Source organism: Bos grunniens, chromosome 7 (genome assembly GCF_055505025.1).
Source record: "Bos grunniens cultivar Pamir isolate PY7600 chromosome 7, Bosgru_T2T1.0, whole genome shotgun sequence".
Taxonomy (NCBI): domain Eukaryota; kingdom Metazoa; phylum Chordata; class Mammalia; order Artiodactyla; family Bovidae; genus Bos; species Bos grunniens.
Window position 1 is genome coordinate 20,204,505 of NC_141171.1, and position 21,621 is coordinate 20,226,125.

The following is a 21,621-nucleotide window of genomic DNA, read 5'->3' on the forward strand; positions in this document are numbered from 1 at the left end:
TTCTGTGAAGCCTGGATGCCCTGGTCAGATAAGGGCCAGGCCTTGGGGTAGCAGAGGAAGGCAGGAGGAGAGCTGGGACAAGTGTCAAGTGGCTCAGAACTGGCTGTGGCAGGTGTGCTCGGGGCCCTTCCCCCTGAGCCTTCAGGCTATTTGGGCACCTGCTCCCCACCCCAAGGAGACCCAGTGCGCCGGGTCCCCCAGCCAAGCAGGGGCCCTGGGGACCTGAGACACACGGGCACTGCTGCCTGGGCAAGTGGGAGGAGTGCAGGCCAAAGCCAGAGGGCAGCCAACACAGAGGGCGTGGGCCAGGCTGGAGGGCACCCCAAGTCTCATGCCCAGGAGTGAGGAACCCCTGGGACAGCCCCTGGGACCCTTTCCCAAACTCCAGCCTTTCTCAGACCCCCTTCCTGATCATTGCCTTGAGTAAGGGCCACGAACCACTGCTGCTTTCTCTGATTCAACTCCTTTTTGGCTCTTCCATTTTTAAAGAAGAGAGCCTTTGAACTGTGAGTGGAAAGCCATTATCAGTTGTCATAAGGGGAGTGCCACATGTCATCTGAAAGTAGATGCAGTGGGAAGAAACAGTGACGCCCGCCCTCCGACCCCAGCTTCAGGCCTGCTCCAGCTCACTCCCCTGCCAACAAGTGGGGACTGGGAATGTCGGGGAGGGGGCGGGCTGGAGGGGTCCAGAGAGCAGGAAGCCCCTCTACAGGCACCCTGGACCCCCAGAGCTGCTCCTCACTGGGGTCCGCACCCTGCCGGCTGCTGCTGGGTGGGAGGGGGTGTTGTTCAGCTGTTTCTGTGCTGGCTTTCAGCCCCCAGAAACTGATCCAGGCCTGGGGGCCGGGGGGAGAGCAGTGCTCCCTCCTGCGACCTGAACACCAGGGCCTCACGGGATGAGGGGAGGAGAATCTCCCTAAAGCAAGCAGAAGGAAGAAAAAATGCACATTTCCCCCGACATGGGGCCCTGGTCATCTGTGATGCCATGTGCTCAAACCTGACCCTAATCACACACACGCACATGGAAGTTTCTGGAAATCCAGCTTCATTCCTAGTTTTCCACCTGAACGTGGACTTCTTGGGGGCAAGGGACCACAGAGCCTCGGAGAGGGATGGGATTTCAAGAGGGGAGCTCTGTGTCCCAGTGGCAGTGTCTGGAGGCAGGGCCAGCGAGCTGAGCTGCATGTCTTCCTGATGAACGGATGAATGCAGGGAGGCCCAGGGACCTGAGGGCCCAGGAGGTGGGAGCAGGGGGAGGGGTGGCCGGCCTACCTGCCCTTCTCTTCCAGAAGGAACCGAGGTGCCTCCGCCGGACCCAGGAGACGTGCTGAGCCCAGAGAAGTGCCTGCAGGCACTGGCTGCTCTCCGCCACGCCAAGTGGTTCCAGGTTAGCGGCAGGCGGGCTCCCAGGAGAGGCCAGGAGCTGACATGGGTGGGGTGGCTCTGTGTCCTCACCCCGCGCTCACCATCATGATGGAGGTCATTTCTTGGCCGATTGGGTTGGGAGCTTGAAAGGGGTGACCACCGCTCTGGCCCTGTTGGCTGGCACTAGGGCTTAGACTGGGCCATTTGGGAGTGGAATCTGCTTCTGGTTGCCTCCCACAGCCCAGGAGGCTGGCCTGATCCCACTGGAGTCCCTCAATGCCTCCACTGCCAGCATGGGACCGCCAACCAGGCTCACTGCCGTGACTCAGTCTCGCTCCCTTGGCTCCATGCATAGCTCCCTGTCCCACCCCAGCCATGTGCTCAGAGCTTCCTGGGGCTTCCCATGTGCTTCTTCCCCCAAAGGCAAGAGCCAGCGGCCTGCAGCCCTGTGTGATCGTCATCAGGGTCTTCCGGGACCTCTGCCAGCGCGTGCCCACCTGGGGGGCCCTGCCGGACTGGGTAAGACAGTGCCAAGGGGCCAGCCTTGCTTTAAGAAGCCCCCAAACCCTGCCAGGCTACAGCCCTGTTAGGCTGAGCCTTGTATCCTTGTCCAGTGTCCAGCTTTCTGAGAAAAGGCTGGTGTTGGTCTGAGTCCCAGGGGGAGGCTTGCCACAGGACACGGCCTCATTTGACTGTATTATCTTAAACCCACAACCTTGCAGGCAGAACCAGGAAGCATGTAAATTCAAGGGCACCCCAGCAAAAGCTGGAGTGTTTGCCTAGACCTGCAGGCACTGGTGCAGAGGCCCTGGTGAGGGCAAGAAGCCGGTTCCTGTCTTGGCTCCACTTTGACCTCTAGGCCTGGGGCAGACCTACCTCCTCTGAAGGAGAGAATCCAGTGGCCCTGACACGGCTCTTCAGCCGGCCCTGGACCCCTTCCAGGGGGAGAGGAGAGAGGATGCAAGGGACTCTGGGTACCTCAAACCCCCAAAGTTGCCTCGTGAGACCCCACAGCCCCACCCACTGAAGCCCCCTGCCTCGACTTTCAGGGTCTCATCTCCGAGTGTCCCTCTTCCATCACACGCCCACTGACCTCCCCAGTAACCAACAACTTGTAGGTTTTTAAGGTTTTCACCTTTGACCTTATCCCTGGGAATTTGGCCCTGAACTTGGAGGAACACGTGCCTCTTCTCTGCAGCCATCTATAGCCAGTCCATCAGTTCCCATGCCCGTAGGCGGGCTCCTGGACGTTCCCCACACCCCAACCCAGGCTGCCCTTGGCCTTACTCGTCTCCAAAACCAGGGGCTCTGGTGCCCCCCGGACCTCGGCTTCCTGCCTGTGGTCTGAGGAGACGTCCACTCTCAGCTCCACCCCAGGGGGTGGCACAGTGGCTGCCCCGTGCTGAGTGACCAGAGAGGTTCACTCAGATGTTTGCGGCCGGGGGCGGGGCAGTGCGAGGCGGTCGCGCATTTCTTGGAGCCCATTTCCCTTTAAGTGTAGACACGCCCCCAGGACAGCTCACACCCCCAACCCTGTCCCCGGGCCCTCCAGGCAGGTGGCTCTTGGAGGAAGAAAGGTTCCTGAACTAGGCCCTAGGATCCTGTGACCCTCAGGGGCCCTCAGGTCACAGAGAACGAATCTCTGAACCCACGTGACACTACTTTGCCATGTTACCATTGATGAGATTTTGCTAATGAGGAAGCTGAAAAGGGAAGGTGCTGAAACCCGCCCATGGCCACGCCAGGGCAGTAAGGTCCGGTGACCCCCTGGGTGGGTGGCTGGGTGGGCCTGAGGGGGCACTGGGCCGGAGCCTCCGGTCCCGTGTCCCCTGGAGACCCGGCTGCCCGCACAACCACTGTCCCCTCAAAGGCCCGGGTCTCCTTTTCTGTCCTGGCGCAGGCCATGGAGCTGCTGGTGGAGAAGGCCCTGAGCAGCACCAAGGGGCCCCTGAGCCCCGGGGATGCTGTGCGCCGAGTCTTGGAGTGCGTGGCCTCGGGGACGCTCCTCACAGGTCAGTCCCTGTTGGCGAGCAGCTCAGACCCTGGAGCACTTGGCAGACACCAAGGGCCATGGGGGAGCGGGGCAGGTGGACAGAGGAGCCTCTTAGGAACACTCGAGCACCCCATCCAGCCTAGGCAGGACAGCGGACACAGACACACGCATGCGTGTCACTCACCCAAGGGAGCCGTGAGGAGGCGTGGACGGGTGGAAGGAGAGGCGGGTGCAGGCTGGAGGGGGTTCCAGTGGATCCTCTGATGCCACATCCATCCTTCCTGGGGAACCAGGGATAGCCCGGGAGCTGCTTCCGAAGGAAACGACAGGAGGTCCATGGTGGGCCGGGCACGGAGGTGTTCCCGGCGTCCTGAGCGGTAGCGGCAGGAAGAGACCGGGTGGGCAGCCCACGTGACGTGGTAGATGCAGTCGGTGTTCTCCGGTTGTTTCGGTGACTTGGATGATAGCGTGTTTCATGGAAGAAGAGCGTGATACATGGGTCTGTGGTGTGAGCCTTTTATGTAACCGCACACTCGCCCATGCGTGTGCACACGTGCCACACACACACACAGGCTGCGAGGAGCTCTGCTGAATGCTTGTGGGGCCGGAGGGGGACTGGCGGGGAGAGGCCCAGTTGTGGTCCGTGGGCCCCTGGGGGTCCGGGCACAGACTTCCAACATCGCAGAGCCGTGGTGGCAGCCTTCACAAGGGTGCATCTGCTTGTCTGCCGCTCCCACCGACCCCGCCTCGTTCAGATGGGCCCGGGCTCCAGGATCCCTGTGAGAGAGACCAGATGGATGCCCTCGGCTCCATGACCCTCCAGGAACGAGAAGACATCACGGCCAGCGCCCAGGTAGGAGGCCAGCCCAACTTGGGCCCACGTGAGCTGGCTGCAGGCAGCCCGGCTCCCAGCCCCTGTGCACATCTCTGCTGCATCCCAGGAAGCGGTCTGGGCCCGCTTCCCGTCCTCTTCCCTGCAGAATCAGGTGGCCTGTGGGTGACAGGACTGCTTCCAGGGGCAGGGCCAGCCCAGCCCAGAACTGAGGCCGTGATGAGGTGCAGACTTGGGGCCTCATCGTCCTGGGAGTACCCCAAGGCCCCAGGTCTGCACACACCCAGCCAGGCCTCCTGCTGCGCCTCAACAGCTTCAAGAATCAAAACATTGCCCACCCCCACCCCCACCGCCCCATCTCTGGCTTCCGTTTCATTTGCAAATTCTATTAATGAGCAAGTCTCTTCAGCAGACTTCACATTGGGCATGACATCATGAAGGGTCTTAAGTGGAAAGAGTCAAATTGCTGTTAATCAGAGCCCAACTGGGAGAAGCAGGATCCAGGGTCCCCTTAGCAGATGAGGAGGAGCTGAGGTTCCCGGGCTTCCGGGCTTCCGGGCAGCGTCCTCGGCACCAGCGGGTGTGAACAGCTCCCAGCACAGTTCCTCACGCCCAGAGGTGCTTTGAGCTCGGCCACTGCTGGGAGGGTGTGAGAATGCCTGAGTTCACACAGGCTGTGTGAGGCGGGCCAGCGGGTGCAGGCAGGCCGGTCCTGACAGCTGGTCTGCCCCCAGCACGCCCTGCGCATGTTGGCGTTCCGGCAGATCCACAAGATCCTGGGCATCGACCCGCTGCCTCCCCCCAGAATCAGGCTGGGGGCACGCTTCCGGAAGAGGCCACGGGAGGCAAGCGAGCTGGAGGCCAAGGGGGGCAGCGACCAGAGGAAGCGGCCTCGCCTCCCCAATGGGACCTGACACACTGCCGCTGAGCGGCCACTTCACCCCTGACACCGACAGTCCACGTTTCCCTTTGCAGTAACGTTCTGTAGATTTCTTTAAACACACCTGTGCTTAAACCATTAGTGAACTCTCTTCATCTGGCAATTTGAGCTGTGGGGTTTAGGGGCAGGACCCAAGGCCTGCCTTCACCCTGGGGCGAGAAGGGGCAGCACAACCATAAACCCTGGCATTTTTTGCTAGCTTTAAAGTCACCCTGTGGCCTGCAAAAGGTGTGGGTTTTTAATGACTGTGTGTGGATGCGCCCAGCACACATGGATTTGACATAACATGGGCAAGCCCACTGAGGGCCCCACACCAGGAAGCCTGCCCTGGAAGCAGGTTGGAAGGGGTTGTTGGCCAAGCCTGGGAGTGTGCCCAGGCTGGGGTCCCCTGTCCCCAAGCCCAGCTGGTTCCAAACACACCACCTGTGACAGCTCCCCAGCCTGGAGGCTTGGCCAGAGGTTTGCAGGGTCTGAGCTGGGCTTGCCCTGGCGTGCCATGGAGGGGGCCACAGAGCCCCTGAGTGGTGAAGGTGCAGGCTGGGTGGGCCCCTGACCCTGGGAACATGAGTGACCCCCCTGGTCCGCATGCTGTGCCGCTGCGTGCCTTCTGCACTGTGGGGAGACGCTCTGTGCGCCTCATTCGGGGCTGGTTTGCCTCTGTCTTTCTCCCGTCCTCCTCGCATAGGTGCAGCCAACATGGGTCCGGGGCCTGCCCCTCGGAGGCAGGGTCTGGGGGCTCTTCCCCGGGGTGGGGCATAGGATCAGGCGCCCCCGACCCGGGCAGGTGGGCCTGGAAGCACCCCCACCCAGTCCCTGCCCCCATCTGTCCACACTTCCCTCTTTGCTACTTCTCCTCTCGCCTGGCTGCCCAGTGGTGCTGAAGGGGACATGTCCATCTTTGGGCGGACACCATCTCTCCTGCTCACCTGACTGTTTCCGGTTCACCTCTGTGTTTGAGGGACAGCCTGTGTGCAGCTTCACATCTAGTGTCTTCGTAGAACCGCCTGGAAGCTTGGTGGGTGGGGAGTAAACGAGGTGCACTTGTGTCTTGGTGTGGCCCACACAGTCCTTCCTCGGGATACAGTGACCCTGCTGGGCTCCAGGCAGGACCCTGAGCTGCCAGGACATCTCCCCAAGGCTCTGCAGACCCCCACCCCAACACCAGGGATCCAACACCCACAGCACTCATCTCACACACATCCACAGCCACTCCAGGAAGCCAGCCTGGCCTGGTCCAGGAGATACTCTTATCGGCAGGCTGTCAGCGGGAGGTGGGACCCAGAAGGCTTCCTGCAAGAGGGGGCAACCAAGCTGAGTTGGGGGGGTGGCTCTCCGCCTACAGGCCCCCTACCAAGAGCTCCCCTGCTGTTTCCCCAAGTCCTCATTGCAAACCTCAGGGGGCAGCGGGAGGGGGTCCAGATAAGGAGACCCGTTACAGCTGAGCCCTTGACAGCTTCAAGTCCCCAGGGGCATCCCCAGGCAGTGGTTGGGAGGCCAGAGGGGTAGGAGGTGGGCAAGGTTGCGTGGCCCCTGGTGGCAGTAGCACATGCCCGTGGGCACAGACCCGGGCAGGGAGACAGCCGGTACTTCCTGCTCAGAGCTGGGCCAAGGGAGCATCAGCCCTCTGGTGTGAACAGAGCTGAGTCTGGTTCTAGCTGGAGCGATATCTACCAGAAACAGGAAGTGGCCAGCTGGTGCCTGACCATTTGACCTCCCCAGGAGGGTAGGCTGCTCGCCTCCGCTTCCAGGCCCTTCCTGGGGGAGTGGCATCCCAACAAGGCCAGGAGACAGAGCAGCCCCTCAGCAGGTCTTGGCCATGGTCCCAGATCAGGCACAGAGGACACCATGCGTTCACGTAGGGCAGCCTTGCCCACACACCCCTCCCCCTCTGCATCTCCATCCACAGCCCTGCTGTTCACCCAGCTGCCCAGGCTACCACCACCACCACTACCGGGGGACCTCCTGGGTTCCTCTGGGCCAAGCCAGTAAGAAGTCCTGTTGGTCCCCTGCCTGCTGCTCCACTCACAGCTTTAGTCCTCCAGCAGCTGGGGCTCTGGGTAAAACTCAGGACTGCACCCAAGATAAAACCCCCGATCCTGACAATGCCCCCAGAGGAACCCCAGGGGCCACCCTCCACCTCAGTGTCTCCACTCCAGACCGACTAGTCTCTGCTGGTCCTCAGTGAACCAGCCCCATGTCCGGCTGCCCCAGGGCCTTTGCACATGCTATTCCTACTGCCTGGTAAGCCTTTCCCCGACCTGTATGTACAGCCACTGCTCTTCTCTTCTGGGTCTCAGAGAGGTCTCCTGGACCCCCTCAGTTGAAAGTGTTAGTCACTCAGTCATATCTGACTCTTTGCGACCCCATGACTGTAGCCCACCAGGCTCCTCTGTCCATGGAATTCTCCAGGTAGGAATACTGGAGTGGGTTGCCATTCCCTTCTCCAGGGAATATTCCCAAACCAGGGATCAAACCCACGTCTCCTGCATTGCAGGCAGATTCTATACCATCTGAGCCACCAGGGAAGCCCTTGACCCCTTCGGCCTGTCACATAACTCTGTCTACTTCCTTCAGACCCACACAGAGCAGATTAAAATAGTTTGTTATCTGCCTTCCCCGCTGCCCGCTGCCACCCCCAGGACTATGAATTGTCTGTGGACAGAAACTGTGCATCTGTCTTACTCACCACAGTATCCCAGGTCTAGAAGACACCAAGTGTAGCAAGTTTGTTAATACTCGAAGCCATGCCCCTGCCCACAAATATGGGTCTCTGTATTGGAGGAATTCCTTTCTCAGCAGATGAAATGACACCGCCTGTTCTGGTCTCATCCCAGGAGATTACCGTGCCAGTCGGGGTGAGGGCCTTTGGCTAAGGCAGTGAGAGGATGGAGGGAAGGGAGAATGGGTTGGCATTTTGGGGGGTAGTGAACAGTCACAGCTGCAACCCTGTCCCACTACCACGGGCCTCTCTCATCCTGGCCACGGCAGCTCCCAGAATCTCACCAGCCATGGCTCACCGTCCCATCCCTGCCTCCTGGGGAAGACGGGTGGGACCTCCTCCATCAGGTGGTTTAAAACCAGCCCAGCTGACAGAGAGTTAAATCTGCCCCCCTAGCAACTGCGAGACACCGAGTTTAGGCAACACAGCCACAGACTCAGACAGCTGGTGAACGATGTACTCAGTCCAGATGGATGGAACGCCCAGGCGGTGGTGCCTGCTGCAGGCCTGAAGAGCAGTGGCTTCTCAGCTTTGCTTCCCAGCCCTCTTCCCGCAGGGTAGAGGACCCCAGAGCAGGCAGGCGGCTGGTAGGGAGACTCAGGACCAGGCACTTGAGAACTGAGACTGCTGTGGGGGGACAGTGGGGAGAGAAGCAGCCAGAGACAGCAGCGAAGCAGGACCTCAGGCTGTGGGATGCTGGAGGCCAGCCCGGTTGCTAGGAGATGGTGTTGCCTGTGGGAGGGATGACGCGGGTGGTGTGGGCAGGGCCAGAGCCAGACCCAGCAGGCAGTCCAGGAGAGACAAACATGAGAGGGCAGACCTGCCAGCAAGCCCACCTGCTAAGTCACCAATAACACGGAATGAAAACCACAAAAACGCGCTGCAGCCCCTGATCTAGATAAGTCACGCTCAGCGGTACAGGAAGCATCTCTGGGCTCGGCCGGTCCAAACTTCTTTGGAGAGATGTTGGCTCCATCCTCTCCCTGGTCACCTGTTAGTTCAGCTCCCAGGGCTGAGAAGATGTTTCAGGTAAGCAGATCAAGGCTCTTTGGAGTGAACAGGCCAGAGGACTCATGGAGAAGGCAGCCCAAAGTAAGCAGCTGGGCCTGGGGAGTGTCACCCTGTATATATCTGCCCAAGTTCTGAAAACTAAAGATACTAGAAAACAGATATATGCTGTTCATGGAACACCCATTTTCACAGCAGCAGGAATCACAGCAGCCAAATGGTGAGAAAAAGCCAAAAGCCAAGTGTCCATTACAGATGATGAATAAACAAGTATGGTCATTCACATGGTGGAATATTACTCAGCCTTAAAAAGGAAAGAGGTTCTGACACCTGCTACAATGTGGATGAACCTTGGGGACATGAAGCTCAGTGAGATAACCCAGACACAGAAGGACACACACTGTCTTATTCCACTCCCAGGAGGTCCTAGAGGAGTCAGATCTGTAGAGACAGGAAGTAGATGGCGGGGGCCAGGGGCTGGGGGAGCGGATGGGGAAGTCACTGTTTCATGGGGGCAGAGTTTCAGTTTGGGAAGATGAGAACGTTCTGGAGATGATGGAAGGGAATCGCATGAATGACTGCATCATATGATGGTGGGGATTGCGCAACCATATGAATACGCTTAATGCCACTGAGCTGTGCATCTAAAAACGGTTACAATAGTATTTTGTCTATTTTATTTGTCCATGGTACCGTGTCTATTTTAACACAATAAAATTTTCTTTTCATGCACTGGGTTTTTCCAATTACAAGAATCTTGGAACTCTCAGAAAAAAATGGAAGAAGGGAAATAAAGTCAGCCATCGTTAATACTGTTTCCTTCCAATTTTCTCATTTTGACACTTGGTTACAGGTGCGCTGTTTATACTACTTACATTCCTCCTTCACTTGACATTATAACAACTTTGATTTCTCAGCTGTGTTTTCAAGGTGCTTAGATATAGTTTTTGTAATTGAATTCTTCTGGAGACCTTTGGAGACAAATCTTTTTCATTATTATCAAGATGCTAAAATATGGTCCAACTCTCACATCCATAAATGACTACAGGAAAGAACCACAGCTTTGACTACATGCGTGTGGATGGACCACATTTGATCCATTCACCAGTTGACGGACATTTGGGTCACTTCCACTTTGTGGCTACTATGAAGAGATGTAGCTTTTTGTCTGTTTTTTCCTTTAACTTATTGTGTACTTGGGTAGAGCCAATTAACCGGAGAAGGCAATGGCACCCCACTCCAGTACTTTGCCTGGAAAATCCCATGGATGGAGGAGCCTGGTAGGCTGCAGTCCATGAGGTTGCTAAGAGTCGGGCACGACTGAGCGACTTCACTTTCACTTTTCACTTTCATGCATTGGAGAAGGAAATGGCAACCCACTCCAGTGTTCTTGCCTGGAGAATCCCAGGGACGGGGGATCCTGGTGGGCTGCCGTCTAGGGGGGGTCACACAGAGTCGGACACGACTGAATCGACTTAGCAGCAGCAGCAGCATTCCACTGCATGAACGTACCCTAATTTGCTTAATTGTTCTCTTACTGTTGGATGTTTAGACTATTTGCAGATTACAAATTACACCTCGGCAAACACCTTCCTGAATGTTGAAAGGAATGAGATTTTAAGGCATTTGAAACTTCCATGCGCAAGACCACATTCCATCAGAGCTGTGTGAGTTCCTCCCCCACCCCACCCTCACTTTAAACTAAAGAGACCCACTCCAGTCCCCAAGTCAGGACCACACCCTCTCATTTTCCAAGATACTTTCCTGCACGTACGTTTAACAGTTAGGTCTCCCTCTGCCATGTCTTAGATACTCAGCAGCTGTTCTATCATCATCTCATTCACGCAACATGCACACCTTATTATGTGCCATGGGCCATTGCTCATGGGACCTCTCTCTGTCCCTGACTGAGAATGCTGAGGTTGATTCAATGTTCACTCAGCAAATCGACTCAATGAACATGAGTTTGAGCAAACTACAGGAGACAGTGAAGGACAGGGAAGCCTGGCATGCTGCGGTCCACGGGGTCACAGAGAGTCGGACCCGGCTTAGTAACCAAACAACAACAATCTGCAAACCTCGCCTTCCTTGGGAGAACCCAAAGCACAGCCAGAGTCACTTCGCTCAAAAAGGGTGACTCCGTGGCCCTTTGACATATTAGCCATGGGGTGTCAGGAGCTCACTTCACTTCCCAGAGCCTCTTATGAAATTGGATTAAAACTCATCAGCACCAACCTTGCAGGGCGGCGGAGAGAACTCAGTAATAAAATCCACTGGGTTTCTGTTGCTTTATGCGTGCGTCTCATTGCAGTGACCTCTCTCGTTTCAGAGTACGGGCTCTGGGGCACGCTGGCTTCAGTATTTGCAGCATGTGGGCTCGGGAGTTTCGGCTCACGGATCCTGGAGCACAGGCTCAGTGGTGGCGGTGTGCCAGCTTTAGCTGCATCACAGCTTTTAAAAAATTTTTATTTATGTTTAATTGAAGGATAATTGCTTTACAATATTGGCTTCATTTCTGCCATACATCAACATGAATTAACCATAGGTGTACATATGTCTCCTCCCTCTTGAACCTCCCTATTATACGGAGTGAAGTAAGTTAGAAAGAGAAAAACAAATATCGTATATTAACACATATATATGGAATCTAGAAAGATGGTACTGATGAACCTATTTTCAGGGCAGCAAAAATGTCCCTGATGCTGGGAAAGATCAAGGGCAGAAGGAGAAGAGGGTGTCAGAGGATGAGATGGCTGGATGGCATCACCGATGCAATGAACATGAACTTGGACAAACTCCGGGAGATGGTGAGGGACAGGGAGGCCTGGCGTGCTGCAGTCCACGGGGTGGCAAAGAGTCAGACATGACTGAGCAACTGAAGAACAGCAATAATGGAGACACAGACATAAAATGCATTTTTAAAAAAATGCTGCCCAGAAAGGTTTAGTCCCAGGGATATGGGTACAGTGGAGGGCAGGGCTGAGGGCAAACACTGGTGATTAAAATGGAAGTCATACACAGAGCGTGCATGTGAGAAAAACCCTACAGGTCCTGCTGATGTTCGAGGACTCCCCAGTAGTGGCCAGTCCCCCCATAATCACCCCAGAGTGAAGCCACTCCCACAGTGAGGAGCTTCCTGTCAGCTCTGTAGCCCTCTCCTCTTGAATGTTAACCATCAAAGAAGCCGGAAAAAACTGGGAGGGCTTTGCAGGTGGCTCAGTGGTAAAGAACCCGTCTGCCAATGCAGGAGACATAAGAGGCGCGGGTTTGATCCCTGGATCAAGAAGATCACCTGGAGGAAGCAATGGCAGCCCACTCTAGTATTCTTGCCTGGAGAATCGCCATGGACAGAGGAGCCTGGCAAGCTACACCGCATAGGGGTGCAAAGAGTTGGACATGACTGAAGCAAGTGAGCATGTGTGAGCACACAACTTGGAGGAAAGAATAAGAACAAAAGAAAGCAGTTCTAGAAAAAACAAAAAAAAAAACCTTATGTATATATACTATCCTCAGAGAGCAAGTAGAAAGTACAAGAGCCAGGAAACAAGCTTAAATTTGCCCTTTGAAGAGGAATGTTCAAAGAACCAGAAAAAAGCCATTGGAAATAAAAAACCTGATGATCGAAATTCAAATGGCAACAGAAGGGTTGGAAGAGAAAAAAAAACAGAAGACAAAAAGAAAAAATAATGTAGATAAGAAAATTAGATCAATTCAGGAAGCCCGATATGTGACTAAGAAGAGTTCCAAAGAGAGAGACCAGGGACATCAACAGTGGAAAAAATCACCAGTGACGTCATCCAAAGAGTTGGCCAGGAATGGAAAACATGACAGAGCCCACCAAGTGTACAGCATCACAGGTGAAAATAGATCCACAGCAAACCCACACTGTCAAAGGGCAGGATGTGGAGAGTAAAGAGAAGACAGAGGGACTTCCCTGGTGGTCCAGTGACTAAGCCTCTGCACTCCCAATGCAGGAGGCCCGGGTTTGATCCCCTGGTCAGGGAACTAGATTCCACATGTCACAGTGAAGCTTCTATGTGCTGCAACTAAAACCTGATGCAGCCACGTAAATACGAATTTAGGTGGGGAGGGCAGAGACGTCACTTCGCCAACAAAGGTCTGTATCGTCAAGGCTATGGTTTTTCCAGTAGTCATGTATGGGTGTGAGGGTTGGACCATAAAAAAGGCTGAGGGCCAAAGAACTGATATTTTTGAACCATGATGCTGGAGAAGACTCTTGAGTCCCCGTGGACAGCAAGGAGATCAAACCAGTCAATCCTAAAGGAAATCAACCCTGAATATTCATTGGAAGGACTGATGCTGAAGCTGAAGTTCCAATCCTTTGGCCACATGATGTGAAGAGCCAACTCATTGGAAAAGACCCTGATGCTGAGAAAGATTGAGGGCAGGAGGAGAAGAGGCGATAGAGGACGAGATGGTTGGATGGCATCACCAACTCAGTGGACGGGAGTCTGGGCAAACTCCAGAAACTGCTGAAGGACAGGGAAGCCTGGCATGCTGTAGTCCATGGGGTCACAAAGAGTCAGACACAATTGATTGACTGAACAACAAAAAGAAAAGAAGACAGAGAAGATTCTACAAGCTTCCAGAGAGAAACGAGGAGGGGAAAAAAAAGTGACAAGCAGAAAATGAGGAAGCAGAACAGTTCAGATTGTTTAGCTGTCCGAGACTGGAAGCCGGAAGACCTGAGGCAAGCGACTGTGTACCCAGAGCACTTGTCCTCAGTCAGACCACCGATCACACAGAAGAGTGAAGGAAAACACTTTCTCTGGGAATGCCCGGGGCGTATGAATTCCTAAAACAAAGGCACAAACCAATAAACAGGAGACTTGGACCCAAGAAACTGGAGCTACATCGCAGGAATCCTGGGTGCTAAAGAAAGAGGGGTCAGAAGCACAACCAGGCAACAGCTGCTCCTGTTTGGGGTAGTTAGTTCCACTTGAGGAGCTCGGGGAGAGAGAGTCACAGACATACAAAACAAAGGCAATCACTAACTCCAGGAAGAGCAAAGAGCAAGTCCTAGAAAATAAGTGTTCCTTAGTGGACACTGTTCACTGTGAACAAAAGTTTCATATAAGCACTGAATATTCATTTAAACAAAAGTCGTGATACCTTTGTTTGAGAACTTTGGAGAAAGAAATATGCCTCATAGAGTTAAGTCTGTTCCTGAAATCAATGGACAACAAATGTTCCAATGATAAATCCAGAGATGTGTAAACCACTGAGGAGAGAGACACACGGTGCTTTGTTTAAAACAGTTTTTCCTAAGCTTTGTACAGTCTTCAGCACAGGGCCAAAGGTTCTACAAATATTGCTACTATTAATTTTGACAAGAAGAAAACACACATATACTCGAGGGGCCCATTGCTGAGTCGAGGAGCTTTATGTGGTTTGGAAAGCACTTGAGAACTTCCTGTGTGCCATGAACAGCAACATATTTCATTTTTTTTCTTTTAAATATTTATTTATTTGGCTGCACTGGGGTATTACTTTACTGGCATATGGGGTCTAGTTCCCCGACCAGGGATGGAACCTGGGCCCCCTGCATTGTGAGCCCCAAGTCTTAGCCAGGAAAGTCCCCACATTCAATTTAATTGATGAGGAGTGCACTTATAAGATCAAATAGAAAAAAAAAATAGAAAAAAAATAGAAAAAAAAAAAAGATCAAATAGATTAGAAAATGTGCCTACATTATAAGAAAATAAAGACACAGAGAGACCACAGGTCAGCAAACCACAGCCCACTTACCCACCATCTAGCATGCATCGTTTGATTTTGTGCATTCCGGGAGCTAAAAATGGTTCTTTACATTTTTAAATGGCTGGGGAGAAAGCCATATTGCATGATGCGTGAATAGTACATGAAGCTGAAATTTCAGCGTCCATAAGTAACATTTCCTTGGAAGGCAGCCATACCTGTTCTCTTTCCCTTGTGTTCTCTCTCTAAGGCGGCTTCCGTGCCACCGCGGCAGAAATGAGTAGTTTAGACTTGCAGCTCTTGGGATTTCCCTGGTGGTCCAGTGGCTAAGACTGAGGGCTCCCAATGCAAAGGGCCCAGGTTTGAACCCTGGTCAGGGAACTAGAGCCCACAGGCTGTAACTAAGACCCAGTGCAACCAAAAAATATACATAGTGAAAAAGAAGAAAAGACACGTGGCTGTTGATGGAGAGTTTGCTGACTCCTGCATTAGAGCACGAGGGCGTGGGACAGGATGGGGAGGATCGAGGTGGGATCCTGGAGCAGGGGCAAGTCTCCGGGTACCTTGTGGGTCACCTGCTCGTCCTCTAAGTTTACCCTCTCGCATGATTCTGTGTTCTTTTGTGCTGGGAGAGCCTACCCCATGCCAGGCTCCAGAGATAAATGATTGCCCAGGCCACAGCCAGCCTCTGCCCTTGCTCACGGAGCCTACGCTCCATCAAGGAGAGCAAGGCAGATCCCAGGTAACTGACAAGAGCAAGTGAGACAGGGTGACAGGCAGTAATCAGGCTTGGATGGTGGGCGGCCCCTCTGGGTGGTCGGGAAGGGTCTCGGAGGCGTTGCTGGAAGTGCTAAGAAGGAGCCTGCCTTTCGCAGAGCTTGGGGGAGCACATGCTAGGAGGAGAAAGTGGCATGTGCAAAGGCCCTGGGGCTGGACAATGCCGGATCATCTGAGGAACAGGAGAGAGATGCGAGCAGAGGTGACAGCGGCCCCACCAAGCCGTAGCCAGGAGCTGGGTTTTATGAGCACAGCTGGCACCCGGGGAGGTTTTTGGTTTGTTTGGCTGCATTGGTCTTAGCTGTGACACGTGGGATCTTCACTGCGTCATGCAGATATCTTTGTTGTGGTGCATGGACTCTCTAGTTGTGGCGAGCAAGCTCAGTAGTTGCAGTACAAGGGAGGGCTTAGTTGTTCCACGGCATGTGGGCTCTTAGTTCCCCAACCAGGGGTCAAACCTGCATCTCCTCCACTGCAAGGCAGGTTCTTAACCACTGGGCACCAGGGACATCCCCAGGGGAGATGTTAAGCCAGGAAGTGATATGGACCCAGGCTACACATATTGAACCCATAAGCATGGCTGGGAAATGAGGCACCTGGCTCCACTTCTGGTACCAGGAAGACGGGACACGGGACTGGGGAAGAGCAGGGAGCCTCTCCCATTAAAGGCAGATCTGCCTAAAGCTCACCCTGGCATCCAGAGTACACTGCCTGAGAGGCCCTTCCTTGGACCAGGCAGGAGTGGCCCAGTGGCCTGCACTCCAGTTGCAAAGCATTTTTCCTCGAAAGAAGGGAGCGTTCCCGTGCTGAATCCCCATGTCCCCTGGCAGGGAGAGAAAGCTAAATTTAAAGGTGTGCTAACTGGGGCAGTTTGAGCCGGTGTGTGCTCCAGCTGCAGATCAGTTGGGGATACAGCAACTCAGCCGTCCCGACATCTGGCAGCAGCTGGCCCTCCACATTCAGGGAGCTCTTATAGGTTCATTCTATTTGGGGGATCTACCATGTGCCCCACACCTTGCTGGGCAGTCAGTGTGTGGGTCCTGGAGCTGGATTGGCCTGCGTTCAAAGCTCCTATGTCCCAGGGTGGGCTTCCCAGGTGGCTCAGTGGGTAAAGAATCCACCTGCAATGCAGAATACATAGGAGATGTGGGTGGAGATCTCTTGGAGAAGAGCATGGCAACCCACTCCAGTAGTCTTGCCTAGAGAATCCCATGGACAGAGGAGTCTAGCAGGCTACAGTCCATGGGGTCACAAAAGAGTCTGACATGACTGAGCACCCTCTGAGCCTCAGCTTTCTTGTCTGCAAAATGGGTACGATAAGAGCGCTCACCTCACAAGTAACAGGCACTGCTCACTAGCTCATCTCTCCGCAGTATTCACTGGCTTTAAAAGTACATTTTGGGACTTCCCTGGTGGTCTAGTCATTAAGAATCTGCCTGCCAATGCAGGGGACACAAGTCTGATCCCTGATCTGGGAAGTTCCCACATGGTGTGGAGCAACTAAGCCCGTGTGCCCTAGAGCCTGTGCTCCACAACAAGAGAAGGCACCTCAGTGAGAAGGCCTCGCACCACCACAAAGAGTAGCCCCACTCGCTGCAACCAGAGAAAGCTCACACACAGCATTAAAGACCCAGCACAGCCAAAAATAATTAAATATTTTTTTAAGTGAGTTCTGAGCACCTCCTCTGAATCAGGTACCCAGGCCACAGCAGTGAAGGACATCATCTAAAAGCTCTGCCCTCAGGGGGCTGATGTTCTAGAGAAGACGCAGCCAGCAAACAAGATGCGGTAGGGTCTATGTTCCTTCTGCCCGTACTGGTTCTACAGGGCTTCAGGGGAAGCGGGTGTGAAGTGTCAGCGGGCTGAAATATTCTGTGGGGTTCTGGAAGGCGGGGTACACCTGGGGAAGTGTCCCAGGCAGGAGGCCCAGGAATGCAAAGGCCCTGAGGTGGCAGCAAGCCTGGGAGCTTTGAGGAAGAGGAGACCAGTGCCTCACCTTGGTGGAGCTGACCGTAATCCCAACTGGTGTGTAACATGAAGTGCCTGTAAATGACCCACGGTGTTCATTATTGTTGTTGTTCAGTCACTCAGTTATGTCTGACTCTTTGCAACCCCATGGACTGCCTCATGCCAGGCTTTCCTGTCCTTCACCATCTCCTGGAGTTTTTTCAAAGTCATGTCCTTTGAGTCTGTGATATCCAACCATCTCATCCTCTGTCTCCCCTTCTCCTCCTGCCCTCAATCTTTCCCAGCATCAGGGTCTTTCCCAATGAGTCGGCTCTTATCAGGTGGCCAAAGTATTGGAGCTCCAGCATCAGTCCTTCCAATGAATATTCAGGATTGATTCCCTTTAGGATTGACTGGTTTGCTTTCCTTGCAGTCCAAGGGCCTCTCAAGGGTCTTCTCCAGAACCACAATTTGAAAGCATCAAATTTTCAGCGCTCAGCCTTCTTTATGGTCCAACTCTCACATCTATACATGACTACTGGAACAACCATAGTTTTGACTAGATAGACCTTTGTCAGCAAAGTGATGTCTCTGCTTTTTAATACAGGTCTAGGTTTGTCATAGTTTTTCTTCCAAGGAGCAAGCGTCTTTTAATTTCATGGCTGCAGTCACCATCTGCAGTGATTTTGGAGCCCAAGAAAATAGAGTCTATCACTGTTTCCATTGTTTCCCCATCTATTTGCCATGAAGTGATGGGACCAGATGCCATCATCTTAGTTTTTTGAATGTTGCATTTTAAGCCAGCTTCTTCACTTTCCTCTTTCACCCTCATCAAGAGGCTCTTTAGTTCCTCCCCACTTTCTGCCATTAGAGTGGTATAATCTGCATATCTGAGGTTGTTGATGGGAGGGGTAGCCAAACTCCAACTGTGAAAATAGAAAGAAGAGAAAGGTGAAGAACAGTGAGATTTGGATGAGGAAAAGAAAAGCCTTCGGAGGGGGACAGGGTGGGTCCATCAGGGCTTCTCTGTGGTGAGCAAGCAAAGTCAGCGCCACCTGACCCGGTGGGTGGAAGGTATATTTAGCAGTTCATGGAAGGGAACACCCAAGAGTTCCTTCTTCTCTAGCTGGGTTTAAGGCAACCCAATCTGACTCACCAGTTCCACATCATAGAATCCATTCATCTCAACACCCAACTTCTGGTTCCATTTTCCATATTTGTTGTTGTTCAGTCGCTCATGCCCGACTCTTTGCAACCCCATGGACTGCAGCCCGTCAGGCTTCCCTGTCCTTCACCATCTCCCAAAGTTTGCTCAAACCATTGAGTCAGTCAGTCTGAAGCCTCCAAAAAGCAAAGACCAGCTTCCAATACGAGGCATAGCATAAACTCCAGGCATGGCTGGATCCAAGCATTTTAATTCTTCCTGAGGGAGTCAGTCTCTCTCTCTGCTTCCCCTGGACTGGTTCCTTTTCAGGCAGGCTGATGGGCTCAGTCACCATGGCCAGGTCCACGCCCATCACAGCAAGAAGAGAGGGCTAGTGCTATGTGCTTTCAGGGCATGGAAGTGGGTTGGGGTCTTGCTCTGAAACAAGTGGGGACATAAGAGGGCATTGTAAAGATGGAGAGAACTGGGGGTGCCAGCCAGACAAAGGCAAGGACATTCCAGGCAGAGAGGACAGTGGAGACAGATGCTTGCAAACTCCTGCGGTTCAGTGCTGCCAAACTGCTAGGTACTTGGTGGGAGAAGGTGAGACCTGGGAGGCCAGCTGGAGGTTGAACACAAGAGCCCTGAACGCAGATTGAGCGCTTTAGGCTCTGCCTTCAGGCAATGGGGAGTTCCAGAAGGGTATGGAGCAAAGGAGGGCCACAGTCACATGTCCATCCCTTGTCTGTGCAGTAGAAGGTGGAGGACTACAAGGAAGAAACCTGGAGGAGCCAAAGGAGCAGAGAGGGGGCTTCTGTGTCACCTGGACCACAGGGCTTGCCTGGGTCGGGGAGGGGGGCCAGAGAATTTCTGGAATCAAGTCGACAGGACTGGAACCTGGAGGGTGAGGACCCCGCGATCCGTGATGTGGCTACCCACTGGCTTCAGGCAGGTAGAAGGCAGGAGGCAGGAGACACTGGTATGGCCACCCTGGGGACTGGAAGAACATCTTTGTGATTCAAAGTGGTCAATTCTTGAATGCCTCCAGGGATAGGGAACTCACCCCTTATGTAGCTCTGACCCACATAAACCATGGACTCATATCTGTCCCCCTAGAGTCAGGCACTGCCCCCTGCCCCATGCCCATGCCATGGGGGCCTCCCCTTCCCAGGCCAGCCTTTGTTGATAAGGGCACTTGATGCTGTTTGCTCAAGACTCTCCTTCTCCAGTCTCAGCAACTCTGGTTTCTCTGGTAGGGCCATCTCACAGAGCATGGGACAAGGACCCTGTCCAGGGGAGGATGGAGATGTTTCTTAGACACAAAGTGTCACGGTTTTGCAGAGGGAGATAGCAAACCCATTCAACCTCCTCCCATCTCTCTGGTGGCATCAAGGAGAAAGGCTCCATGGGGTGCCAGGGCACCGGGGAAGTCGTAAGCACAGGCCGTGCTGAGGAGAGCAGGCAGCCCTCCCTCGTGCTCCTGGGCCTGCCACAGTGGCTGGTGTAACTCTAACAGTGCTGCTGGATTTCCGCTGTGGCCACTTTGACGCTGCGCTATTTTGGGCAAGTGATGATGGTTTGCCATATACGGTTGGCCCCCAGTGACCCTGCTGAATGCTAGCTGTAGGGTTCCCAGCCCCTTGGTCCAGAGCAGTGCCCGTGGCTGGGAAGTTGGGGCTGGGGGGCACCTGGGACAATCCCACAGTCGGATCCACGGAGCCCAGATGAGCCCAGAGAGCCGGATGAGCAGGAAACCTCCTGGCAAACACTGCCAGTATTAGTACATTACACCACCACAGAGAAAGACCCCCCTCTCTCACTCCCCTCCTGCCTGCTTCCTTCACTGGGAATAACCTTTTGCAGGTTCGGGGGGCCCCTGCTGGACTGTTCCCCTTGGACATGATGCTTCCTGTATGACCTGTATGGGATCACACAGTTTATTTTCTATCACATTCTGGTAAGTGGTGGTTGTTTCTGACAACTGGAGATTTTAGCATTTTCTTATACACAGTTTCCTAGTTTTTGGTGCATAATATTGCATGATATTGAATATCTCCAATTCTTGTCTTGTGCTTAGCTGCTCATCGTATCCAACTCTTTGCCACCCCATGAACTGTAGCCCATCAGGCTCCTCTGTCCATGGGATTTTTCAGGCAAGAATACTGGAGGGGGTTGCTATTTCCTCCTCCAGGGAATCTTCCTGACCCAGGTATTGAACCCACTTCTCCTGTGTCTCCTGCTTTGCAGGCAGATTATTTATCCTCTGAGCCACTGGGGAAGCCCCTAATTCTTCTCATTGGGTCTCTATTCCCAGAAATCACATGACATCTTGGTGCACAGACACTTAGACTTTGGGGGTACCAGAAAATTGAATTCTGGACATCTTGGGGCATCACCCTCCTAAGGTCAGCTTCATCCTTGTCCTCACAGACCCATCCACTCATCCATTAGAAAGTATTCGAAGTGAGCTCACAGAGGAAAGGCGAGGGCTGGGCCCCCAGGCCTTCAGATGCTCACAGAACTCCCTTCTGAGCCGGAAGCTGGTGCTGCCTGACCCTACAGAGGAGGAAACCGAGGCACGAGCTGGGCTGGCCTTGGGGAGGCCCTGTGTTGCTCTGCCAGGAGGCCTCCAGTTTCAGGTGATGTTTTTCCCTTTACTCTCAATTCTCCCTTAATTTCAAGGATGATGATAAGAATATTCATGGTGGTTGACATTTTGAGGGCTTTCTTTGTGCCGGGCACCAACAGCTCTTTCCTAGGGCCAGGTACTGAAATGAGACTCTTGTTAGAGCTGGCTGAGGGCGTTGGAGTCAGAAGGGTCCACTGTGTTGTCTGGACTCTGAGACTTGCTTACCTGCCCGGACGGGAAGCTCTCTCCTTCCCCTCCCTGTGCCGGCTGTCCTCTCTCCGGGAGGCGTGGATTACCGGAACGCGCGGGTTGCGCGCCCCGCGGCGCCAGGCCGGGAAGTGGCGTGGATCTCGAGAGCGCCGCGCGGGAGGTGCCGGGGGCCCCGGAGGCGGGGCGAGGAGGGGCCGCCGGTGGCGGCGGCGCGCCGAGCAGACCGCAGTGCGGCCGGCGCTAGGACCCGCGGGGGCAGCTCAAACTGCCGCGCCTCCCGCTCCCCCCACCCCGGTTCCAGCCCTCCCCCAACCCAAAATGAGGAAACGCAGCAACTTG

At 54.1% G+C, this 21,621-nt stretch overlaps 1 protein-coding gene and 1 long non-coding RNA gene across 13 annotated transcripts in view; one reads left to right on the forward strand and one right to left on the reverse strand.

Moving 5' to 3' along the window:
* ZFR2 (zinc finger RNA binding protein 2) overlaps positions 1-5,205 on the forward strand; it is a 45,696-nt gene extending 40,491 nt beyond the window's left edge. For 4 of the 11 annotated variants that reach the window (XM_086410154.1, XM_086410155.1, XM_086410156.1 and 1 more), the window contains 5 exons: positions 1,290-1,387; positions 1,789-1,884; positions 3,266-3,377; positions 4,114-4,211; positions 4,925-5,205. In XM_086410154.1, the coding sequence (XP_086266280.1) occupies positions 1,290-1,387; positions 1,789-1,884; positions 3,266-3,377; positions 4,114-4,211; positions 4,925-5,104 (584 nt within the window). In that variant the 3' untranslated portion in view covers positions 5,105-5,205. Of the gene's footprint in view, positions 1-1,289; positions 1,388-1,788; positions 1,885-3,265; positions 3,378-3,651; positions 4,778-4,924 lie in introns of those variants that run through there. The other 7 variants (XM_086410150.1, XM_086410151.1, XM_086410152.1 and 4 more) reach the window with 2 other exon arrangements.
* An 11,793-nt stretch (positions 5,206-16,998) lies between these two features.
* On the reverse strand, positions 16,999-21,447 carry LOC147368821 (uncharacterized). Of its 2 annotated transcripts, none has more exons than XR_015166854.1 (3): positions 21,298-21,447; positions 18,456-19,440; positions 16,999-18,225 (listed from the first exon to the last, which is right to left on the reverse strand). It is a non-coding gene; the product is annotated as an uncharacterized LOC147368821 (long non-coding RNA). The 2 variants fall into 2 exon arrangements; XR_015166855.1 differs by having other exon boundaries at positions 19,267-19,440; positions 21,298-21,444.
* Between the last annotated feature and the right edge of the window lie 174 nt (positions 21,448-21,621).